This window comes from Amblyomma maculatum, chromosome 3 (genome assembly GCF_055883805.1).
Source record: "Amblyomma maculatum isolate TAMU_Amacu chromosome 3, ASM5588380v1, whole genome shotgun sequence".
NCBI lineage: Eukaryota > Metazoa > Arthropoda > Arachnida > Ixodida > Ixodidae > Amblyomma > Amblyomma maculatum.
In genome coordinates this window covers 94,785,155-94,810,297 of record NC_139346.1, presented here as the reverse complement: position 1 = coordinate 94,810,297, position 25,143 = coordinate 94,785,155, and the positions used below count along the sequence as shown (strand labels likewise).

The following is a 25,143-nucleotide window of genomic DNA, read 5'->3' as shown; positions in this document are numbered from 1 at the left end:
CCTTCGCTCTCGTGGCTGCTGACGTGCTGTAAGAGGGCGATGTCATCTGGTCTTTCAGGTTTTTCATTAAAAAAAAAAAACACAACTCTCAAAATTCACTTCTAGTAGACACGAGGCCTTCTTGGCGAAGAGGAATAAGGCGTTTTATAAACGATAAGAAGAACGCAACAGTTTGTTTGTACTGTCGATAATATAACAAGCCATGATTTGAAACCTGCTAGCCACTGCCTATCACGATAATAAACAGCAATAAAAATATAATTTGTTTCAAGTGACCTCGCGTGAGAGCTGATGAGCTCGTCAACACTATTCTATTAACACAGTAATGTACCGCTTAACGTTGTGTGGGCGCCGCTGTTCCTTGTTGCAATCGTAAAATCCTGCATGCTTTAAAAATTGTGTAAGATTTTCGACTTTTCTTTCAAGTGAAAGCTGAAGCTTTGGTGCAAGCAGCTATGGTGGTTATTTGCGCCAACTTAATGTAATCATTAGTGAAATATTTTAGCTGAGCTGATTCAGTCACTGGTTTTAAATTTTATCTCGCTGAGTTGATTTATAGAAAATTTGACCTCCTAATGGGCAAGTAATGCTGAAAGCAGGCAGAGCGTGTTCCATATTAAATCTAGGCACTTCGGTACATTTCTATACTCATTCCGGTGGCGCTCGTACCTCGGTTTGTTCCTCTGGCATAATAATTAGGAAGCCACATACGCTCTGCATTGAGGGTATTGACGATTGGGTCCTCTGATCCTAATTATGCACATACTTACTAGTGTTCAGAGTAATAAGCTAATACTTTATATGAATGCCACACTACATACACATAAATCCCTGCTTGTTTCTAAGCCATATAGTCTGCTTTGTAAGGCCTAGCTTGGCTTTAAAACATTCCTGGAAGTAGTAGGCTTAAAAAATATTTACAGAAAAAAACTCAGCCACGGCGAACGCAATATGCTATGTAACGCCACTAATTATCAAGCTATTTACCTAATCCTCAATATTAGACTTTCAATTTTCACAATTTGGTGCTTAGTCCAAATGGAGAATTCGAAGACGTGAACAAGACGATGCAACATCAGTTTTTGAAACGAAGAAAAACTAATTTTCTTAAGCCGCGCAGCGCGAGCAAATCCGACACTTTTTCCGCACTAAACCGAAAGGCGGCTCCGCCGCGGTGGCGCAGTGGTTAAGATGCCCGACTACTGTACCTGAGTACCCGGCTTCCAACCCACCTGCGGCGCCCTTTCGACGGAGGTTAAATGGAGAGGCGTCCGTGTGCTGTGCAATGTCAATGCACGCCAAAGATCCCCGGGTGGTCGAAGTTACTCCATTGCTCTCCACTATCTCTCCGCTTTCACTCCGACACTCCTCCCTTCCCTTACAGCGATGTTCATGTGTCTTCCCAAACAAGTGTGACCTTTCCTTCCTGTGAACCAATTAAAAAAAAAAAAAGACGCGCAAAAAGCTCTGTACAGAAGCGGCGTACGATGTTGACGTGAGGAGTGGCTCCGGCGTCCGGTTCAAACTGCATAATGTATAACTCCATATCACGCACATGCTTTTTTATTTTTTATTTATTTGCAATACTGTCAGTCTCTAGTTGAGACCATAGCAGGTGGGCATTACATTCATAATATCGACAAAATGATGATGACAAGAATTAAAGCAGCTCTACAAAAATACAGTATTAGGAAATTCTTAAAGCACAAAAAACTGAAAATGTGTTAACAAATTTGCACAAACCGCTCGCAAATAAAGAACACATACAAGTTCAAAAACGAAACAATGTGATAACAGGCTGTCGACTGAGTTAAACAAGCGAACGAAAAAAGAAAGCGAAATTTGTAACCGAATAATGTCAGCTCACACCGTGGCCTGTAGTTTGGAACGAAAACTTGACACTGAATCAGCGTTAGTAACAGATGAGTGCAGGCAATTCCATTCGCTTGTTGCCAACGGGAAGAAAGAATGTTTAAATGCATCACTGTGACATGAAAATTCGGTTAGCGTGAACGCGTGATGGCTTCTTAACTCTCGCTTATGTGATAATGAAACATACTGTGATAAGTCCATGTTAAAGGCGTTATGTAGTAGCTGATATAAGAATTTTAATCGCGCCAACTTTGCTCTTGCTGATAGCGTTTCGAGCCCGGATATTACAGTTAGTTCGGTTGGTGAATCTGTTCGCTTGTATTTGTTATGAATGAATCTTAGTGCTCTACGCTGTATTCTTTCAAGCCTCGAAATGTTAGTAAGAGACTGAGGAAACCAAACGGTGTTAGCATATTCTAGTACTGGTCTAATAAAAGTCTTATAAGCTAAAAGTTTAGTTTGTGCAGGGGCTAGGCGAATACATCTTCTTAAGAAAAAATAACTTGCGCAATGCTGTAGCAGTGATGTTACTAATGTGTTCGTTCCATCTAATATCTGAAATCAGTGTGACACCTAAATATTTGTGCTTGTTTACAAGGGTAAGTGGAATGTCATTCATTTTATACACGAAATTAGATGGCTGTTTTTTCCTGGTTACTGCCATCTGCCAGTTGTTGCACCATTCAGCAATTTTTTCTAATGATCTGTTAAGAATGACATGATCTTCGTGGCTTCTTATTTCTCTGTATATTATGCAGTCGTCAGCAAAGAGTTTGACCTTACAATTAATGATCTCAGCTTGGTGCTTGGGAAAGGCCAGCCATTGCGTACTGCGTAGGCGTTATTTCCAGGTGTGACAAAACGAAATAAGGCTTATACAATAAAGCAGCAAGTTTGAATTTGGCGTAGATGTGACAGCACACCTGATCATCAGACGCCGTTTCTCCACCGAGCTTCTTGCGCTTCTCTTACGCTCAGCTTCGGTACATTCAGTAAAGAACGTTGCGCCTTGCACTCTTCAGCCTCGCCCTAGAATTCTTGGTTTGCTGTTTCTATTTGCATTAAAACTAAACGTTGACTTCATGTACTACATAACGGACAGCGTAACAAGGCGGAAAGTTCATTGACAGCATTGAAATAGCCGAAATATGAATGGGCGACCTGCGACCCATACTGAATGAGCTTGGTACGGAAAGAGGGGACGTCCCGAAGTGGCACATTGCATTGTAGTGAGGGACACTGTAGTATAGAGTTTCAGATCACATTGAACCTTCTAGCATTTTTCATGTGCGCTCACATCGCACACCACATGGTTGTTAGCGTATTGCGCCTCTATGAAAATATGGGCGCAGCCGAACCTGGTACTCTGAGATAAGCAAACGAAAGACAACGCAGCTGGATAATTGGGACGAGCGAGTGCTTGAGCACGCAGATGTTTCTGGACACAAAAATATGCGCTTTGAAGAATTCCCGACACAATTATCACTTCTTATTCGTTCGGTCGTTTTTCTTGACACTCTTTCCTGCCATTGTCCTTCTGTACCAAGCTCTTCTGATCGAGAGTTCGTTTGTAAATCGGCGTTTGTGCTGTCTGCGCACCCCCGTAAACGAAACGTCGCTGGTCGATGACAAAGGGCGCTCGCAAGCAGACGCTATGATAGCGACGCAAAAATTCTTGTCGCGGTTGTCACAAATTGATTGATCGGTACCGTGGCCAGCAACGCGGCTAGCACTGTCAAACTGCGCTTCTGCGCATTCCGCAAAAGAAGCGTCTAGAGAATGGTTTTCTCTGGAAAAGGCGGAGGCAAAGTGGAGACGAGTGGCACCTGTGCAGTACTGAATTCTCCTAGAGAGCCCTTATTTATTCGCCAACGTAAGAAACCACGCCGTTTGTCCATCTTTGTCATTTGTATTTTTGCGTCTGTGGCAATAGTTGTTTTTTCTGAGTGCATTATGCGGAAAATTTTTCACCGACGTTGCCGACAGAGTGATACAGCCGCAGCGCTCGCAAGCTCATCCACCACAGATGCAAACGCCACGGAAACGAGTTTCAACGAGTCGTCGTTGAAAAAGGAAGAGGGCTACTCGGAATGGACTGCCACATTGCCGTGCCGCCGCCCTGGTCTTCGAATCCTCTACTTCGTGCACACGGCTCCGAAGAACGTGAAAAAGCGCGCGTGGTTACGGAAGACTATTGGTGACCCGCGAATTGAGGCCTTCGTAAAGTCCGCCATGGTGTTCTTCGTCGGGATGGAATCTGACCCAAACCAAAATCGAATAATCGAGGAAGAAGCCTCTAGAGAAGGCGACATTGTCATGTTGAACTTCAAGGACACGTACCGGAACCTGTCGCTGAAGTTCATTCAAGGGGCCAAGTGGGTAGAGGAAAACTGTCTCCTTAACCCGCACACGAACATTGTGAAGATGGATGACGACATTTTGGTTAACGTTTTCGTCCTTTCGTCGTACGTGGACAGTGTGGCGATGCGGCAAAATGGCATTCATTGCCACTTGCACATAAAGGGGCACCCCGAAAGGACAACAAAGTCCAAGTGGTACGTCAGTAAAGAAGAGTACGCACCCGACAAGTACCCTGCGTACTGTGCCGGCGCGGCCTTCATGATGCGGCCCGCAGTGCTGTTCACGCTCTATGAGGCTTCCAACCATGTTCCGCTTTTCTGGATTGACGACGTGTACGTCACTGGCATCTTGGCATCGCTAAGTAATGTGGACATGGTGGACATTACTCGCTATTTTGGCCTGTACGTGGACAAAGGAACAACGACCGTGCGTAACACGATGCTCTTCGTAAACACGGGTGGGCCAAACCGCATTCGGCGCAATATCGGAAAGCTGTGGCGGAGTGTCTTGCGCTTGAATCAGACTCTAATTAACGGATACAGGTGGAGGGTCAAGTTGTTCCACCGAAAAAGGCTTCCCTGGTTAGTAGACTGGGTAGTTAATCTAAATGGAAACGCTAATTTAAGCCTGTCCTAGGACAACTACGCCAATAATTTGCATCGAGTTAACGTTCGAAAACTGGACTAACCTTTAGCGCAGGTGGTGTGGTGTAGTAAAGCATGCATAAATTAATGATAATTTTGAAGGAAGCTTTACTACATTTAAAATCCGTAATGCTGCCACGTAACGTGAACGGGTATTGCCATATTTTTAGCGAAGGTAGCAGTGGCGATGCCGACGTATTCCGTGGCATGTTACATCGTATCTGTGTTCATACGAAGCCTGAATAATTATTTAAGTGGTTCGCGCGCTATTCAGCAGCTGCGGGTGTTCCTGCTGCTGTTTTATTCAAAAAGAAGGATATATTTAGTAAAAAGAGAGCTCGTGGAGGAAAGGCTATGATGTCTTTTTAATGTATGCAATGTTGATACATTTATTCTGTGGCAAGCTTTTCAGTCATAGCAAAAATTCTAGTGCTCATGACACTGCAAGAAACAGTGCAGGGGTCACTTTGACGAGAAGTGCGGCTTTAATTAGCGCCGAATCCATTATTTTACTCTGTCAACTGCTGGTACATAAAGTAGATTCTGTAGATTAGACAAACGACGAGGGAAACTGTTATGAAGAATATAATTAAATATTCCTTCGGTGTATCCCTTCGGAAACGCTGCCGTCCTTCTTTTGCGCGAGAATTGACAATTAAGACTCACGTTTTTCCAGTTAACTATCCAGTCTATTGCTGGATTTTCTAATTGATAATTTGGAGATTATTTAGTTATCGTCTTCGAAAATAATGAAAAGAGAAAACGTAAATGTTCTTTTAAGCGAAGGGTCGCATAAACGAACTCCCGTACGTGTCTAAAATTAACAGTTTTGATATCACATTGAGACGTTTGGCTGGTGATTCTGAGTAATAGTTATCATTACTGACATCAAAATATCAGTCTCTGTTTCTTGACCTAATCACTGAGCACGTAAATTTGGTTTTAACAGTTTACAAAGCTCAAGTATAGTACCGACGCTCATAATATACAAGGCAGGCCTCTCATGGTACCCGAATTAGGGCAGTGTCTGACGCATATTCCTTGCTCTTCAGGTATGCTTCTTTCCTGCCAACATGCACTTAGCCAAAGTTTTGGATATTATTAAGGAGCCAGGTAGTAACGACCTGAATAATTGCGGACCTCTCGTATTTTTTAAAATATATGGAGTGAATTTAGCTTCACAGATTTGGTAACTTTCTTGATAAATACTCATTAATAACACACTGTCAGTATGAAATCACTCTCATTAAGTCGGTAGACCATGCTTTGTTTGCACAGAAGGCGTACATACTAAACTATTTTGGTGGTGATGGCAAAAACTTTAATATCCAGTAGATACAGGATAGTCGTCAACCTGTCCTATCTGCCGGTAGGTATTCTACCCTGTTTAGCCGACAGTGCTCAGTAGTCGCTTTATAGCTCACTAGCCTTTCTCTGTTAAGAGTGTGCTGAGGGTCACAGCCAACACAGAAGGTGAGACCACGGGCAAGCTTATGAGTTCCCTAATTTGCTGGAAGCTGGAAATGGGTTGGTGTCTATATTAGCCGAAATATTCTCCTAATATGTTTCCAGTATCCTCTTTGCCTGTGGAGAGACCCTTCCTTTGAGAAAATTGCATATTGGTGTTTTCGAATCACTTATAATTGTAGTAGCTATTGTCCCTGCTATCTCAACGGCAATGGCCACCTCTTCAGCCGCGTCAGCTAAGCAAAAAAAAAACTGTTAGTGCTCAGCATATTTGTTGCACTGCACTTCTTTATTAATTCACCAACTACACATATACCCCGTGATAATGGGTTGGGTCCGTTAGCCACTTGTTTGACTAGACACGAAAATTAAAAAAAAAAAGTTACGAGCGTGGTGGTGGTGGTGGTGGTAAAACATTTATTGTGGGAACCAGGGTACATTACAAGGGTTGAGGTGGTTCCTGATCCCGGCTGCGGTCTGTCAGGCCCTGCCTGGCAGCGACCGCTTCAGCCCAGTCAACCAGCATCTTTTGCGCTGCTTGGTCCGAGCTGGAGACCGCGATCTCCCAACCCTTTTGGTCCGTGAGGCCCCATTGGGGCGGTGGCTTCAAATCTTCGCATAGAAACATTATGTGATTGAAGGTGGCTCTAGGTGCGCCACATGTGAGGTCGTACCGGCCTGGGTGTGCCAAGGCCAACCAAGCTGGGGAGGGAAAGGTTTTGGCCTGTAGCTGTCGCCAGATTATTTGTTGGGGTTTTGAGAGAGAGGTGTGAGGAGGGGGATATAAGAGTCGTTGTTCTCGGTAGTGAAGTGTTATGTCAGGATAGGTGAGAAGTCTGTCCCCCGTGCTTCCCCAGTCTTCGGTATGCCCCGCTCGGTTGACGTGCGCTCGAGCAGTTGAGTGGGCTGCCTCGTTACCGGGGTTGCCTGCATGGCCTGGTACCCGGACGATGTGAATGGGTCGGGGAGCTGTGGAACCAGAGGTTAAGATTTGATGGCCGATTGGGTGTATTTTCCCTCTTGCGAAATTTTGAATGGCCGTTTTAGAGTTGCTGAAAATGAGTGTGGCAGTGAAAGAGGAGATGGCTAGCGCTATGGCTGCCTCTTTGGCTTCGGTCGACGTTTTTGCTTTGATAGAGGCAGAAACTATGTGATTGAAGTTATAAGAAATCACAGTGATGACATATGCCGTGGGGTGACTGTATTCGTCCGCGTCTACGAAGGCCGCTTCGGTGTCAGTCGCGTGTGCTTTGTGTGACGCCTTGGCTCGAGCTTCTCGTCGTGCCTTGCGGTGAACAGGGTGCCTATTTTTAGGTAGGGGTTGTACGGTAAGGTTGTCGCGGATGTGTTGGGAGACTAGGTGGCTGTTTTCAATGAGTGGGCCAATTGGTTGGAGTTTTAGCGCTGCGAGAATGAACCTGCCCGTCTCTGTAGAGGAAAGTCTGTTGATCTGGGCAGTACGATGAGCTTCAACTAGTTCTTGAATTGTGTTGTGCATTCCCATGTTTAGGAGGCGTGTGGCAGGAGTATGTTTCGGGAGGTGAAGTGCTGTTTTATATGCCTGACGAATGAGTGCGTCAACTTTCTCAGTTTCTGCCTTTGTAAGATAGAGATACGGGAGTAAATAGACCATTCGGCTGATGACAAATGCCTGTACAAGACGCCGGAGATTGTGGCTCTCGCATGCCTCTGTACCTGTTCGCTATTCGTTTGATGATTGTGATAGTTTGATGGCTGGTGATAGTTTCAGGATAGTTTCTGTGTTGAGTGCACTGCTTTGCAGGAACATTCCCAGGACTCGAAGTTTGCTGACCTTGGGTACTGGAGGCCATCTATGGTGATGTGTACTGAGGGATGTTTTTGCTTTGTAAAGCGGCGGTTTGGGCGGAGCAACAGGAATTCAGATTTAGTGGGGGAGCAAGCTAGGCCGATGGAGGCTGCATGCGTTGCCACTACGTCCGCTCCTACTTGAAGATTGTCCCCTGTTTCCTACATTTCCCGTGGTTGTCCACAGGGTAATGTCATCAGCAAAGAGGGCGTGGGTGGCGCAATTCAGCGAAAAGAGAAAATAGCGCTTTTAAATAGTGAGGTTTCAAATGTATGCCAATGAAATAGAAAAAAGGTTATCAGAAGTGATGTATTCATAGACATACGCGAGATAGACCTGAGCATCCAAGCCCACAGTCCCTCTTAGATTGACCAGACATGAGCCAGAGTTTACATCTCGTAAGCAAATCGGTGGGGAATTAGCGCCATTAAATCGAAAACACACGCTATAATAATAATAATAATAATAATAATAATAATAATAATAATAATAATAATAATAATAATAATAATAATAATAATAATAATAATAATAATAATAATAATAATAATAATAATAATAATAATAATAATAATAATAATAATAATAATAATCTATCAATCTATCAATCTTTATTTATTTAATGTGCGCAGGAACAACCATGTGGTCTTTGTGCTGCAGCACAAATAAAAAAAAAGAAACAAAAATGAAAAAGCACAAACATGTTTACACACACAAAGAGAACACAAAAAAAGAAATAAATAATACATGAAATGAAACAGACGAAAAGTATCACGGAAAGTAAGCAAACAATGAGTAGCATCACTTATATACACAGTGAGAGAATTTTTTAGCACACCAGGAAATAAAGAAAAAAAAAAAAACGAACGGTAGATAGAAGACAAAAAAAAACAACAACAAATAACTGACATTGATTATAGTAATACAGAAATATACATAAAATAAACAACCCTTCCAGGCGCAACAAGTGCATGGTACTTAAAACACAGGCTAGAAATACAGAACAATACAATAAAGAAGTAAGATTGAACAAGGGGCAGTAAGATTCGAATATAAAGTTTAAAGTTGAAATATAAGTAAGAAACGGATAAAAAGTAGTTCACGATACAGACAGCATTGAACAGGAGAAAAAGCAAGAAGTGAAGTAAATACAATTTAAGGCTAGAAAGTGAGAGTTTTAAGTGATAAAGTACTATTTAGAATACAACGCTACGAACATCCAATGTAAATGAACAGAGCGAGTTTTGGAAGATGTCAAGGTGAGGACAAAAAGAGTTAAATAACCACTGCATCCTGTCCAGAGGGGAGTGGGAATGAAGAGGAGAAACCTGAAATGGTCTGAATTCCCTCATGCTCTTTCGCGGAACGCGCAGTAGGATGTACTCTAAGAGCTGAGGGCACATAATGTGGCCATGAAGGAGTTTGTACAGAAATATGATATCAAGTCTGATACGACGGCAGTGAAGGGTAGGAAGATTCAGTTGGGCGCTCCTGGTGGAGCGAGAGGGGGAAGTTGCGCAAGGAAAGCGATAATGAAATATCCGTAAAAATTTTTTTTGTACTCTGTCAACCTTGTCCAAGTTCGATTTGCAAGTGCCATTCCAAACAACCGACGCATACTCCAAGACCGGCAGGCATATGGACAGGTACAGTTTTAGGAACGGAAGTGGAGTATGGAACTCTCTCGAAAGTCTGCAAACGAATCCGAGTGTGCGCATAGCCCGCTGAGCAATGCGGTTAATGTGAGAGGAGAAGCTGAGGGTGCGGTCAAAAAGTACACCAAGGTCATTAATTTCATCAACCCTATCCAACAGCACGGAATTCACAGAATAATGGTAGAGAAAGCTATGTGTTTTACGAGTAAAGGACACAACCCTAGTTTTGGAAGAATTGAGGGTAAGTCGATTCATCGCACACCAATCAGAAAAAGCAGATATGTCCGATTGCAACAACACGCAATCTTGAAAAGAATGTATTACCTTGAATATTTTAATATCATCAGCATAAAGAAGAAACGAGGAGTTCTTTATCGCCGCGGAAACATCATTAATAAAAACGGAGAAGAGAAGCGGGCCTAGTACTGAACCTTGAGGAACTCCACTCGTTGCAGGGTAAACGAAAGAAGTCTGTCCATTGACACTGACAAAGCAGAAGCGATCAAGGAGATAGTTGCGTAGGAGGGCTACGAGTGAGACTTCAACGCCAGAGAGTAGAAGTTTTTCAAGAAGTAGTGAGTGAGTAACAACGTCGAAAGCTTTGCTCATATCACAGTACACAGTATCAACCTGACCCCTCTGAAGGACAGCTGCAGAGGCATACGTCATAAACGTGACAAGGTTGGTAGAAGTAGAGCGGCCCGACATGAAGCCATGTTGATTCGGTACTATGATATGTTTGAGACGGAAGGAAAGTACGCTGTGCAAAGCTAATTCGAACAGCTTAGAGGTTGCACATAGAAGAGAAATCGGACGATAATTGGAAACATCAGATTTGTTTCCAGACTTGAAGACAGGAAACACGCGTGCCATTTTCCACACGCGAGGAAAGGCAGCATTTTTTAAACAGTTATTAAATATGGCAGTCAGTACTGGTATGAAGATATAACTGAAGGCTTTTATTATGGCAGCTGGAATGCCATCAGGTCCAGGAGACAAAGATGGTCTCAGACGCTTAAGACTCTCAGTTATCAACTCCTCGTCAAAGAGAATGGAATTAGTGCACCAGATGGGAGGCAAACGGAATCACAATGTGGATGTTTGTAAACGGAGGAAAAATGTTGTGCAAAACTGTCGGCAACATCCCGAACTTCCGAACCCTGAGAGTCAACTAAGCTGATACTTAAATCTGATTTAATGGAACGCTTGCGAACGTAACGCCGGAACTGACTAGGACGATTTGAGGCATTCCTCTCTAAAGACTCAAGATAGGAGTCGTAGTCCCGCTTGTATAAGCGTTTGCAAAGAGAACGCACACGGCGAAACTCATCTGCCCAATTGTGAAACCCAGGGCGTTTCGCTTTACGGTGGGCCCGTTCCTTGAGCTTTAACGCCGTTATTAGTTCCCTTGAAAACCAGGAAGGGAACTTCCTATGCGTAGGAGTATACAAAGGTATGTACCGACGCATACCATCAAGAACTATTTCTGTAAAGCGACTGACTTGTCTATCTGAATCATTAATGTCATTTAAAAGGGACCAGTCGACGGAAGAGAAGAAATTGAAAAGACCGACATAATCACCACGTGCATACGCGAAACGGGGCGAATTCCCCACCCGATCTGAATTAGTAGAAGGTGAGGCAGAGAGAGCAGTAGTAACTAGAAGCGGAGGGTGAAATTTGTCACAGCGAGTCAGCGGTATGTCTGAACTCGAGACTCGAACACTTTCAAAATTCGATAGACAGATGTCAAGAATATTACCGCAACAGTTTGCAATGAAATTGTGTTGCTGCAAAGAGTTAAAGGCTATAAAATCAAGTAGAGCGTTACACTTACTTAATATGTAATGATTGTTGTGAGAAGAAATAAGTGAGTTCCAGTTGATACCAGGAGTATTAAAATCACCTAAAATAAGAAGTTTGTGTTTGCTATGACGGGTTATAACATGTTCGATTGAGAGCAGAACATCATCATAGGCTGAAGGAGGTAGATTCGGAGGAATGTAGAAAGCTGCAAGTAAAAGTTTTTCATATCGATTTAAAGTGAGCTCGAGCCACACACATTCTTCAACAGTTTCCAGATCGGAACGTCGAACACACTTCACAAAACTGTCAATAGCAATGAGCACTCCACCTCCTCTTGATTTGGGACCTGTTTCAGGGCGGTCGCTACGAAAAACAATAATAATAATAATAATAATAATAATAATAATAATAATAATAATAATAATAATAATAATAATAATAATAATAATAATAATAATAATAATAATAATAATAATAATAATAATAATAATAATAATAATAATAAATTTACAGGAAAAAAAAGGCGCAGTATCTGCCTCACTTGTCCTGTGGACGCCTGAACCGCGCCGTAAGGGAAGGGCGAAATATGGGATTGAAAGTGGAAAGAGAGAAAGAGGAGCCGTAGTGTAGGGCTACGGAGCGTGACAGAACATAAAGATTATTGCACATGTAATTGTGAAACGAAGTGGCGTCCGTGTGCTGTGTGATGTCAGCGCACGTTAAAGATCCCCAGGTGGTCGAAATTACTCCGTAGCCCTCCACTATGGCCCCCTTTCTCTCTATCCACTTTCACTCCCACCTTCATTCCTTCCCTTACGGCGCGGTTCAGGTGTCCACAGAGCAAGTGTGACAGATACTACGCCTTTCCCTTCCTATGAACCAACCAACCAACCAACCAACCAATTTCTAGAGTAGTAATAAAGAAAATATAAAGGGGAAGAAGAGCACGGGGAACGTTCGTCAGTGGCAGAGAGAGAGAGAAAACCTTTATTACACGTAGAAATTCGGGTCCCGCAGGCCCCTGGGTCCCCCGCACGACCCCACTGAAATTCAAGTGTTTATGTCCCTCAGGATTATAACACTGGCAGCCCGGCCGGTGGCGATGGTCTGTACGGCCAGGTCCTCCGAACACAGCAGAGACTCCCTGTCCTTCCAGGTCTTCAGTTGCCCTAGGCCCCGCGGGGGAGGCTCCGCCGGGCAGATGGAGAGGATGTGTATTGAAGAGGCAAAGAGTTCTGAGTAAAGGGTACAAGGAGTGTGGACGGAGGGATAGTAGTGGGAAACGGTAAGGGGTGAAGGAAGAGTGTGTGTTTGCAGTCTGCGCCATAGTGTTGCGTGTTTATTGTCTAGGGAGGGGTGGGGTGGGGAGTAGAGCTGGCGCGAGGCTCTGTAAGCCTGCGTCGCTGAACGAGTGCATGCGCTCCTTTGTAAATCCCGGATTAGATGCCACCTGAGCTCGGTTTAAAGAACCTCGAACTAAAAGGTTGGCAGCTTCGTTTCCAGGATTCCCGGAGTGCGCCGGTACCTATATCAGCTCCACATGGCGGGGCGGGGGTGCATCGGGCGAGTCCTGTATGCTAAAAGCAGGGACATGGGCTCTGCAACGTGCAAAATTTAGAATTGCTGGTTTTGAATCAGTTAAAATGTACTGGGCTTCTGTGCGGGTTATGGCTAATGTAATGGCAGCTTCCTTTGCAGCTTATGGGGAGGTGTCTGGTGGGAGAGGCAATGTGATGAGAGGGGCTGAAGAGGGTGGTCGCTTCATCACCCGTGCATGCAGCGTCCACCCATACGGCGTCCGTCTCACCGCCATAATATCGGTGGAGCGCCTTTGCACGGGCTCTGCGGCGTTGATCATGGTAGGATGGATGCATATTTTTCGGGAGTGGCTTGATAAGTAGTCCTTGGTGGATGTGTCGAGGGATGGAGAGAAGGGTTGGGTCGTTAGCCGGTATCCTGATTCCAAGGGAGTCTAGGATATATGCCGTAAAGTGGATGTTTGCGTGAGTCTGATGTACTGGGCCGGTCGGTGGGCCTCCGCGAGCTCCCCAATTGTGTTGTGCAGACCCAGGTCTAGCAATCTGTCTGTGGATGTGTTGAGGGGAAGGTGAAGTGCGACCTTTTATGCCTTGCGGATTAAAGCATCCAAAGCATTTATGTCGTGTTTGGACCGTTTTAGGTAAGGAGTAGAGTAAAGCACACAGCTGAGGACGAAAGCATGAATTAGGCGACAAAGGTTGTGCTCCTTCATGTTCCTATGGTGGCCCGAAACTCTGCGGATGAGATGCGATATAGCACCTGAAACCTGCCTGAGTTTGGGTGGTGTATTTACCACTGCTTCGGATCTGTAGGCCCAATACGCGGAGGGTTTAAACCTCCGGTACTGGGCTCCTATTCAGTTCAATAGTAAATGGGAGAGTGGGGGGAATGGCGGTTCTTGGGGCGGATGAGCAGCAGTTAGGACTTATCTGGGGAGCAAGACAGTCCGATGCTCCTTGCGTAATTTTCGGTCTCGGTGGCTGCTTCCTGTAAGGTGTCTTCTATACCGCCATCATTGCCGTGAGTGGTCCACAGCGTGATGTCGTCGGCATAGAGGGTGTGTTTCAGATGCGGGATGTCTGATAGTTTTCGGGCGAGGGGGATTAGGACGACGTTAAACAAAAAGGGGGAGAGGACAGATCCTTGCGGGGTGCCGATACTGTGAAGCGTGTAGGAGGAAGAAGAAAGAGGGCCGAAGTGTACCTCAGTCTTGCGGTAAGTGAGGAATGCTCGAATATAAGTGTACGTTCGTGCACCTACCTTCAATGTGGATAGGGCAGTCATGATCCCCTGATGTTTGATGCGATCAAAAGCTTTGGACAGATCCAAAGCTAAGACTGCCTTGGTGTTACAAGGAAGAAGTGGGTCAAAGATATTGTGGGTGAGTTGCAGCATGGCGTCCTGTGCGGACAGATGGGGTCGGAATCCCACCATGCTGTGCAGATATAGATTGTTGCCTGCCATATGTGCTGGAAGTCTCGCTAACACAACATGTTCGAAGAGCTTCCCGAGGCGAGAGTTTAGTGAAATAGGGCAAAGGCTTTTGAGTGTAAATGGTTTGTTAGGTTTGGGTACAAATATAACCTTCGCATGACACCAGGACTTCGGGAAGACGCACTCCACCCAGCACTGGTTAAAGTATGCCGTAATTTTGGCATCGACTGGTCTGCCAGATTACGAAGCATGGTGTTTATGATTTGGTCCAGACCAGGTGGGAAGTTTGTTCACCCACTAAGAAGGGCTGCTCTGACTTCCGTCTCCGTGAACTCTGTGTCCAGCGTCGAATTTAGCTGTCCTGTATACTCGGGTAGAGGTGTGGGGGCTCCCGGAGAGGTGTATGTGTATTGAAGTGGGTCTAGGAGGGCGTCGGGTTCTTCAATATGTTCGTATATGAGGCGTGTCACGTAGCGTTGTGTTGCTGACGTGTTGCGTGCAGGGTCAATGAGATGTCGGAGAAGTTGCCATGCGTGTTTGGTGGACAGTTTTCCGGTGATGCTATCACATACTAGTCCCCAATTCGATCTCCATAGCTCCTCAGAATATTGTTCTATTTGTGTCTGAAGCGCGGCCAGCCGCTTTTTAAGTCGTCTGTTGTGTTTATTCCACGCTGACACAGTTGCCAATCCTCGTGGGAGTATGGAGCGTGTTGTGCACAGTGAGTTGGAGGTATTGCAGGCTCAGCCAGAGCCTGTGACCTCGATGTGTGGTTTTTGTGTATCCCCAGTATATGCTGCTGCTGAAATCTCCGCCTATCAGCAGCGGGTGTTTCCCTGCAAGCTGATGCAGCTCTCGAAGAAGTGTTTCTAATGAGGCCATCGGCTTGGATGTTGGGTGGTATATGTGTGCTATGAAGATTGATGGGAGAGTATGTGTGTGATGTATAAGTTCTGTGATCGCGCATGGCGTCTCCGACGTGATGTGACGAGTTTTGTACGTGATATTGTCACGTTGCAAAAAGGCGTGTGAAGGCCGCAGAGCCGGTAACACAGACAACCCGGTGTTGGCGAAGTCCAGGGAAGAACGGTGCGAGCGCGAAACGGGAGCTTTGTCGTCTTCTGCTTCTCTTCTTTGTCTTCTTCACACTGGCAGCATTAGCTCCCCCGGCGAGGAAGCATCGACGCGATGCTCGAGGCAAGTCACGGACTCACAGGGAGGGCGTCCTCGCGTGATAGGGTTTGAGGCGAAGGACGTTAACCATCTCTGGGCGTGCGGCACGACTTGATCGTGGGGCCTCGTGAGGAACAACTTCGTAGTTGAGAACGAATGAGTTGAGAACTTCGAATTCGGTAAGGACCGAAGTAGCGACGCAAGAGCTTTTCGCTAAGTCCGCGTCGTCGAATCGGAGACCAAACCCAGACAAGATCACCCGTCTGATATTCAACCTCGCGGTGCCGCAGGTTGTAGCATCGCGCATCCTGCACCTGCTGCTCACGGATGCGCAGCTTAGCGAGCTGGCGGGCTTCTTCGGCACGTTGCAAAAAGTATGCAACGTCATTATTGGGGTGGTCGTCGATAAGAGGCAGCATGGCGTCGAGTGCTGTGATGACATGGCGGCCATAAAAAAAGCTAAACGGCGTCATAATGGTCGTTTCTTGGAAGGCTGTATTGTACGCGAACGTTACGTAAGGTAGGACTGCATCCCACGTTTTGTGCTGAACGTCCACATACATTGAAAGCATGTCGGCAAGCGTTCTGCTTAAACGTTCGGTTAATCCGTTCATCTGGGGATGGTAGGAAGTAGTCCTGCGGTGGCTTGTGCGACTTGGTCAAGAATATGCTGCTTAAGCTCAGCAGAAAAGGCAGCAGCTCGGTCCGTGATCCCAACCCGGGGAGCGCCGTAGCGCAGGGCGATTTGCAGTACAAAGAATTTTGTAACTTCTATAGCTGTTTCACTCGGAAAAGCCGCTGTCTCCGCGTAACGTGTCAGGTAGTCGGTGGCGACTATTATCCACTTTTGCCCGGAGCTTGAGGTGGGGAATGGTCCTAACAAATTCATCCCGATTTGTTGAAACGGCTGTGAAGGAGGCTCTATGGGTTTTAGGAAGCCGGCTGGCTTGACGGGAGGAATCTTTCGGCGCTGATAGTCACTGCAAGTGCGAACATAATTTGTAACGTCATGTCCCAAATGAGGCCAGTAGTATTTTTCTGTTATTCTGGCTTGCATTCCAATGATTTTAAGGAGGCCGGAAGCTGGTTCGTCGTGGCAGGCATGCAAAATTTCGTTGCGTAGATTCGTAGGAACGACAGGCAAATAATGTCGACTGTCGAGGGCTGAATTTTTTTTGAACAGCACGTCGTCGCGTAGGCAGAGAGATGGTAAAGCGCGCCGGAAAGCTGCGGGAACTCTGCCGCTAGCACTTTGCAGATAATGAAGTATTGTCCTGGAGATCAGTATCGGTACGCTGTTGCACGTCGAAGTCTGTAGAGCTTACTGCGTTGACGAAAGCGTCGTCTTCGCCTGCGTCAGTTGGGGCAGGCTCGATGGGAGCCCGGGAAAGACAATCTGCGTTCAAATGTTTACGACCAGATGAGTAGGTCACTGTGATGTCATATTCTTTTAGGCGGAGACTCCATCGTGCAAGACGCCCTGACGGACCCTTGATACTGGCTAACCAGCAAAGTGCGTAATGATCCGTCACTACTTTGAAAGGTCTCCCGTACAGGTATGGCCTGAACTTCATAATTGCCCACACGATGGCGAGGCACTTTTTTCAGTGGCAGAATAATCGCCCCCCGTCTTCGACAACGAACGACTTGCGTACGCCAGTACATGTTGTTGACCCTTTTGGACCTTAACTAGAATAGCGCCCAAACCAAAATTACTCGAATTGGTGTGTACCTCCGTATCAGCGTGCACCAAAACGGGCGGCGACTGAAGGCGGAGTTGAAGGTCCTGAATCTGTCTTGGTGAGATTCGTAAGGGGCGCGGCGATTTTGGAGAAATTTGGCAGAAAGCGACGATAGTACGCACATAACCCGAAGAAGCGCCGAATTTCTTTCTGGTCTCGTGCCGGTGGGAAGTTGGCGATGGCAGCAGTTTTCTCGGAATCAGGAAGGACCCCTTCCTTGTTGACGACGTAGCCTAAAAATTTCATTTCTTCGTAGGCAAAGTGACATTTATCTGCCTTTAATGTAAGGCCGGAGGACTTTATAGCTTGCAGTACCGCCTCGAGGCGACGAATGTGCTCTGAAAAACTTGGTGCGAAGACGATCACATCGTCCAGGTATACGAGACAAGTCTGCCATTTCAGGTCCGCGAGGACGCTGTCCATAAGCGTTTGAAAAGTCGCGGGCGCGGAGCAAAGGCCGAACGACTGGGTACTGGCAAATCGAGGTAGACGAGAGGGACCACGAGAAGACTGCATTTATCAATCAAGACAGGCTGTACGACATAACCTGAAGCTCGTACAGCCTGTCTTGATTGATAAATGCAGTCTTCTCGTGGTCCCTCTCGTCTACCTCGATTTGCCAGTACCCAGATTTGAGGTACATGGAAAAGAAATACTTGGTGTTTATTATTTATAAGTTATTAATGGTATTTACTAATTTTAATAATAATAATTTTTAGTAATATTTTTAATTATTTAATAATTTATAATTATTTTCTTTATAGTGATGAAGTTTTTAAAAAATGGGGAAAATGTATGGGAAACAAATTTCTCTAGGGGAACTGCATCATGACTTTTGAAGAGTTAGTGTTGATTGCCTTCTGCAGTGAAGCCATATCAAAAGCATTTGAGGAACTTGGACTCAAGGAAGTTTCGCAGTTAAACTGCATCAAGATCTTCGAAGAGTTAGTGCGGACAGAAGTTCTGTATAAGGTTAAACCACATCAAACCATTTCGTGGGGTTTCAAGGGAGGTCCGTCCTTCTGTCGGGCTTCTGTCGATATCCTGTTGAATCTCTCAAATCCTGCCCTAGCGCTAAAGATTGTGTATTTAATTTTTAGTGGAAATGGGGACATTTCTAAAAGGCATGGCTTCTAAATAACATGCTAGCATGTGGACAGTAAGTTATATCTGAATGTGCAATTATCTCACTTCGCTTTTTAATAAGGCGCATTTTGAGCCAGCGCTAGTCTTGCTTTTCTACCGCGTATAGGCTGTAGAGTTGAGGTGGCACATGCTTTCTAAGCTCGGAGTACACTGCAACAACAGCAAAGTCGTCGTTTACGTCAGGGGTTCACGAAAGTACGCGCGCATGCTTTGAGTGAACGAATATATGTATCTTATATCGGATGTACGTTGAAATGTTGAGCTGAAGCATATGAACCGCATTCCGGGAAAAAGGGCAGGCTGGCTTTAGGGGGAAATTTAAAGTAGGGGCACTGAACAAAGTGCACTAGTTAAACACAAATATTGTTCAGTGAAGGAGCTCTCAACCAGAGTTTTTCGGAATATAATTACCGTGCATTAGTGTATTAGGGAGCATTTTCCCCGCAACCAGCAAACCGCTCATTCCAATTTCATTTTCATTGGCTTTGCAACTTGCCTGGTGCATGTGCCGCACTGAAAAAAGTAATACATTTTGAATAATTATATATATATCACAAAACGTTGTCTTAGTAGGCAGCGACAGGATTGAAAGATCTGCGTTTTACAATTTATATGAGAGTAAATGTGACCCCAGTTTCTTAATTTTAGTTGAAAAAGAGAGGCCTCAGTCAGGGAAGGATAGGGCACTAGTTAAAATGCTGCAGGCGGTATTGGCCTGTTTTTGTGGTTTTTGTTTTTTTTTTGCTTTTTAATATTTAGATTACTTTGATTTACAATGATAACATTTTTTTCTAGGGAGGTGCACGTATTTTTTGCATTTAGAAACAAAAATGCTCACATGAGAGACGTATAACATTCTGACCACGTAGATACACTACGTAGATACACTACGTGGTCACTAGAGTAATGAAATAAGATTTAAAAATAAAATTGGTGTGCAGGACCACCAACAAGAACGCTCTAGTGACTACGTAGGTACCCTACGTGGTCACTAGATCGTTCTTGTTGGTGGTCTTGCACACCGACTTTGTTTTTAAATCTTATTTCATTAATTAGCACAATCAGTTCTTAGTGACTGGCAAGAAATTAGGCCTTTCACTAAATCTATTCCAAAAATAACCAAGCTTGTAACCCTGTGTGGATTTTGGCAAACTGAAACTAATAACTTTGGTTTAGACATATAGAAAAACGTTTCTGTTTTTGCGACCTTGCTTCTTTTGTTCCTTAAATTTTCAGTTTATAATCATAAATGTTTCCAATCATGTAAGTCCATTTTTGTTTGTATTTGACAACAAAAATATTCACAAGAGACTCATGACATTTAGACAGCGTAGGTGCACTGTACAGTAGAGGTGTACACGGGCCGAAATTTTGAGCCCGAGCCCGACGCGGGCCCAACGCTGCAGACTCGAGCACGGACCGACTCTGAAAGGGACTGAGCCCAGCCCGGCCCGACCCGGTCCTCAGATTTAAGGCCACGCCCGGCCTGGAACATCATGATATAATTGCAGTTGAAGCTATGAAGAAGAAAAAAAATAATTTCAGGATGATAAATTGATCCAAGATCTTTGAATGTTGAGTTCTCGCGTTTGATATTGCAAATATTCTGAATATGTAGAGGCACAGTTATTGTGCAAAATAACAATTTTGCATTGAATTGAGGCATTTCCAGCGCTCCCGATAATGAACCCGGCCCGTAGAGCTGAAGCTTCCTTCGGTGTTCCAACTTGTGGCTTGAATGATTAACACGTTATTTGATAGGAAGGCAAGTTTTCGGTAAGCAGCTTATTTGCTTCTTCAAATCTGCGCTAGCTCTGAACATAAAAAGGTTGTTGGTTTCGTGGTCAAGTACCTGAGGAGCTCCCCTGGTTCATCTTGAGCCTTTCACGTGAACTATTGGCAGCAAGCGAAGAAAAAGGAAACTCTTGCATTGCAGATGATTTGAGCAGTGCCCCCGCTTGAAACAATAACATGTTGAGTTATAGCAGTAAACCATAACAGAAACTTTTGATAGGTGACAGTATGGCGCAGATCTTGAAACGAATTCCTTAAAATCAGTGCCGGTGTTACCACAGCGGAGATGCGAAGCTCGAAACTATATAGCCCATCAGCGGTCTCTCCGCTTGGTCATTGACGGCTACCAAATATCCGTTCGCGGCGAGGAAGCGAGGAGGAAAGGCGGGTCGACGTCGGGAAAGAACTCGGAATATCTGGCGGGGGAAACATGCGGGAAAATGTGCGTTCTAGAAGCTTATCGCGCTATGGCCGTATTCGCGCTTTCGCAAAAGTTGCATATATTCGTGATAGGAGTGTCCGGCCCGGCCTGGCCCGCCCGAGAGAACTATACCTTCGCCCGGGTCCGGCCTGAACCAGAGGGAGAAGGCTTCCGAGTGGCTCGAACCCGGCTCGTGGGCCGGACCGGGTAAGGGCTTTCGGTCTGGCCCGAGCCCGTGCACAGCGCTAGTGTAAAGTGTACCGTTACACCGTCAATTGAAGAACCTGCACACTATCTGTTAAGGCCTCGTGTACTGAAGATTTCACCTCATTTTTTTCGCGCGTTTACTACATAGGAACAATGAAAGCCTACTTAGAAGCTTACTTGACAGGAGGCCGAAACCGCATCAGGAACCCCCCCCCCCCCCCTCCCCCTCAGTCTACCAATGCCGCAAGGAGTGCAAGAAAAAAAATCGAGCGGCTGCATGAGCAAAAAGGAGTAAAGAGAGAAGACTAAGGAGGGCCAAAGCTGCAAAATGTTGGCGATTTTATTCTTCCTGGACATGTTATATGACATATCGAGGATCTTGAATCAATTTTGTTAATTTTCCTGAAATCAGTTTCCTGTCGTGCGGGCTGATGCGCAGATTGGTAAATTTTTTAACGAATAGATATTTCAATGAAACTTTGCAGATATTTTATATATATCAGGCCGTGCAATGAACCACGAAAGCTCGTTCGAGAACATTTGTTATTGTTGCATTTGTTTTAAAAACATTCCTGATTGAGAACTACATAAAAGAAGTTGTGGATGGAGTAGATGGCGTTCAGATTCAAACGGCATTTTTAGCGCTAAACAAACACGTACACAGGAGAGGGGGAATAACACAATACTGGCGTTATTACATCTAGTTTATTGCAGAGACAAGACCAACAATATATAGCGAGGAACACATATGCCTAGGCCGAGCAACGCCCCCGGTCCTCAGCGAAAGCTCTCTATATAACTCCTCTCTGCCTCAACAGAGCCACAAACCTGTACCTAACAAACCCCGCCCCCCGCTTTCTTATATGATACGCTTCAAGGAGTTCGCGGGCCTTCTTATCACTGCTTCTGCCCAGTATCCTCTGAAAACTAGTTCTTTGTAATTATAATTAAAGGACTACAATTGATGATATCGTAATCATTTTGGTTAATTGTTCAGCTGATGTCCCTATGTATATAATTGCAAAATCAATTCTTATTGTGGCCAGGTATGTAGGAGTTATGACTGCATATTTAGGGCATTTTTGGAGAACAAAGGAAAAAAAAAATCCGTGTATTTTAACGCTCCGATTAGGATACAAAAAGCAAATATAGACTTCGAATTTTCTCGTTGCATTTAATATGATTCTGTTATTATGAAAAGTGGCTTTCTATCTTAGCGCTACCGTGTTAAAAGAGGCGGGAGATCGTGCATACGCCTAGTGTCAAAACAAAACAGTGAAAAGCGTTGTGGAATCTTACGTTTTTCGTCACGATGGTGGATCAACGGCTATGGCGTATGACTGAGCAGGCGCGCTTGCCTAGGCAGCCTGCGTGAAGGATTTGTCTCCTATTGTCCTGCTTTAGACGTATGATGTTCTAATAAATGTTTCTACATCACACGCCCTGAACTGCTTTGATAATTTGAAGAACAACTTACGCTTCTGGAAGACGATGCACCAAGCGAAACAGTCATCAGCGGCGTCTTCGGCTGCTATGGGGTTTTTAATCGAGGTCGACAAATTCACTCCCAGTGACGAACAATCAGTTTGTCTTTACGGCAATGCCGGCTGAGCGAGAGTCACTACCATCAAGTGCCCAAGCAACTCCGAAACTACGTCGTTTTGTTGCCATTTGAGTGCCTGTTAAGCTGCTCACCGCCACAGAATGTTATTGTTGAAGTCGCCGATCTGAACCATCCGATGCGGAGGTTGTACGCACGCATACCTGATACCTGACGCTTAGGGCTCCCAACCTCATGTTTCGGATGGAATGGATGGTATATAGGAGCGTCCCCTTTGAAACGGGGTGGTAGCAGTGGCTATCATGCTCATTTTTCTACCTATATCTTAATTATTGATTTAGAATGGTTAACTAAACCATCATTCTATTTATTAAATTTTTGTTCCTACAATACTAACATTATGTCACTTCTCTGCTTTTAAGCCACCAATCTTCCAGTCGTTTTTTGCTAGTTTCCACCGCCGGTTTATTCCCCCGGCCACTGTTATCTCTAAACCCCAGTGCTTCAGGAACAGTGATTGCGCCTGCATCAACTTCCGGATGGATGCCATTACATTCGAGTATAATATGGTCAATTGTTTCACTGGAGTTTCCACATACAGCACATGCGTCATCTGCATTGTTAAATTTCTTTTTGTAGCTGCGTGTTCTAAGGCACCCTGATCTAGCTTCAAAAAGTAGGGCAATGCCTCTTGAGTTATCAAAGAAATCTTCCTTCCTGATCTACATTTTCCACTTTCGGTATAATTACACACTCTGTTTCTTTTCCATCGAATTTTACCTTCTGTGTTTTTCACCTGTTGCTTAATGCTCTTTATTTCTCCGTCCTTGTGACTAGCATACTTACTAGTTAGTTTCCTAGTTCTTTTCCTCCATTGTGAGTCAACGCTTTTTAAGTACAGGTATTTAAATACTTTAGCTGCCCATCTGTTACTGTCCAATTTCCTCAGGCGTTCCTCATATAATATTTTACTGTGAGCTTCCCGTACTTCGAAAGATGCCCAGCCCATATCTCCCTGTACCGCCTCATTTGTAGTTTTGCCATGGGCACCTAGTGCTAATCGTGCAACGGATCGCTGATTTGTTTCTAACGTCGACTGTACCTCTGATTTTAGGCACAAAACCACATTTCCGAAAGTAAGTCCGGGCACCATAATACCTTTCCAAATACCCCTCAATACCTCATACCTAGTGTATCCCCACAATGCCCTATGCTTCATTATCCCGGCATCCCTTCGCCCTTTGGCCTTAAGTGATTGCTCATGCTTTCCAATGTATGCCAATCCTTCGTTTACCCATACCGCCAGATATTTATATTCTGCTACTCTAGGTAGTTTCGAGGCGCGATAGCAGCGCCACAGCGGCGCGAGGCGAAATGGCCAGGAGCCATGGAGTCGCGGAGTGCAGCCGGCGCGGCAACACGTTGAGCAGTGCCCAAACCTGCGTCGCTCGTAATATAATTGCGTAAGCAATACTTAACTAGAGTTTTCAGCCCGTCGCGTAAACCCGGCCGGTAGCCGCGTTTGACCTTTAAAGCGACCGCGGATGGGGCCACTCTTCATGCCGCCGGGTAAACCCGGTTGGTAGCCATGCCCCGCAGCAGCAGCAGAAGAAGAAGAAAAAGAAGAAGAAGAAGGAACAGAAAGAGGAAGCTACGTCGGCTTTGCTTACGCAACCTACCGGGTTTATCTAAAGGTAAACCCCAGCAAATTTTTATTTGTCTCTTCGCAATGACATCTGTCCCCTCGTCTTCGCGAAAAGCAGGAATCCATTACTGTTGGTTTGTGCAGTGTCACAATAGTCTGCGCAACACAAAGAAGTGGGATCTGCCGGTGGGATTTCACCGCTTTTCGGGCGAGTGATATGAGAAGCAGAGGCGCGAAGCGTGGATAGCTGAGGTCCACAGAATCAAGTAAGCGTCTCATTTGCTGTGGCAGTTCAATTCCTATCGTGTAGCAGTGTTAGTAATCGCAGCCGTGCCTAGACTGATTCCAATGCTGAATTTCTTAAACGAATGCTTGCACGCCCTATCTACAACCGACTCGGTCGCTGCTTTTCACGCGTTATAAGGCAGCGCGCTTTGCAGGCAATGTTAAATGAATTTGACAGTGCCGCATGCAATTGGCAGGATGGAATTTTAGCTAATTTGCTTTGGCGCATTCCGAATTGGCAGCACAAGAACGCGAAACACAGATGCACACAGACGGTGCTTATGTGAATCTGTTCTCGTGTTTTTCGTTGTGTTTTGTGACTTACTAGGACACTTGGCGACAGTCTTCGGCTGTACTTAGAGGGCGTAACACCACTCGATTGCTTGCCTGGTAATCTCACACACAAAACGACCGTTCTTACGCAAACTATTGCAACGTTTACAGCTGCGAGCATTCAGAAATTTACAATTTATCAATAAGTGCAGTTCATCGATATATCACAATTTAAAAATAAATTTCAGTAAACGTACGCCCAGATAAGCGCGCAAGCGTACACCTGCGGA

At 45.1% G+C, this 25,143-nt stretch overlaps 1 protein-coding gene across 2 annotated transcripts in view; it reads left to right on the top strand.

Moving 5' to 3' along the window:
• The first annotated feature begins 3,432 nt into the window (after positions 1-3,432).
• LOC146195362 (beta-1,3-galactosyltransferase 5-like) overlaps positions 3,433-25,143 on the top strand; it is a 29,604-nt gene continuing 7,893 nt past the window's right edge. Inside the window, exons 1-2 of one of the 2 annotated variants that reach the window (XR_014706004.1) lie at positions 3,433-4,814; positions 17,234-17,335. Coding sequence is in view for 1 of the 2 variants with exons in the window: in XM_084597795.1 (XP_084453921.1) it covers positions 3,652-4,814; positions 17,234-17,300 (1,230 nt within the window). In the remaining variant the exon portion in view is untranslated. Of the gene's footprint in view, positions 4,815-17,233; positions 17,886-25,143 lie in introns of those variants that run through there. The other variant, XM_084597795.1, reaches the window with a different exon arrangement.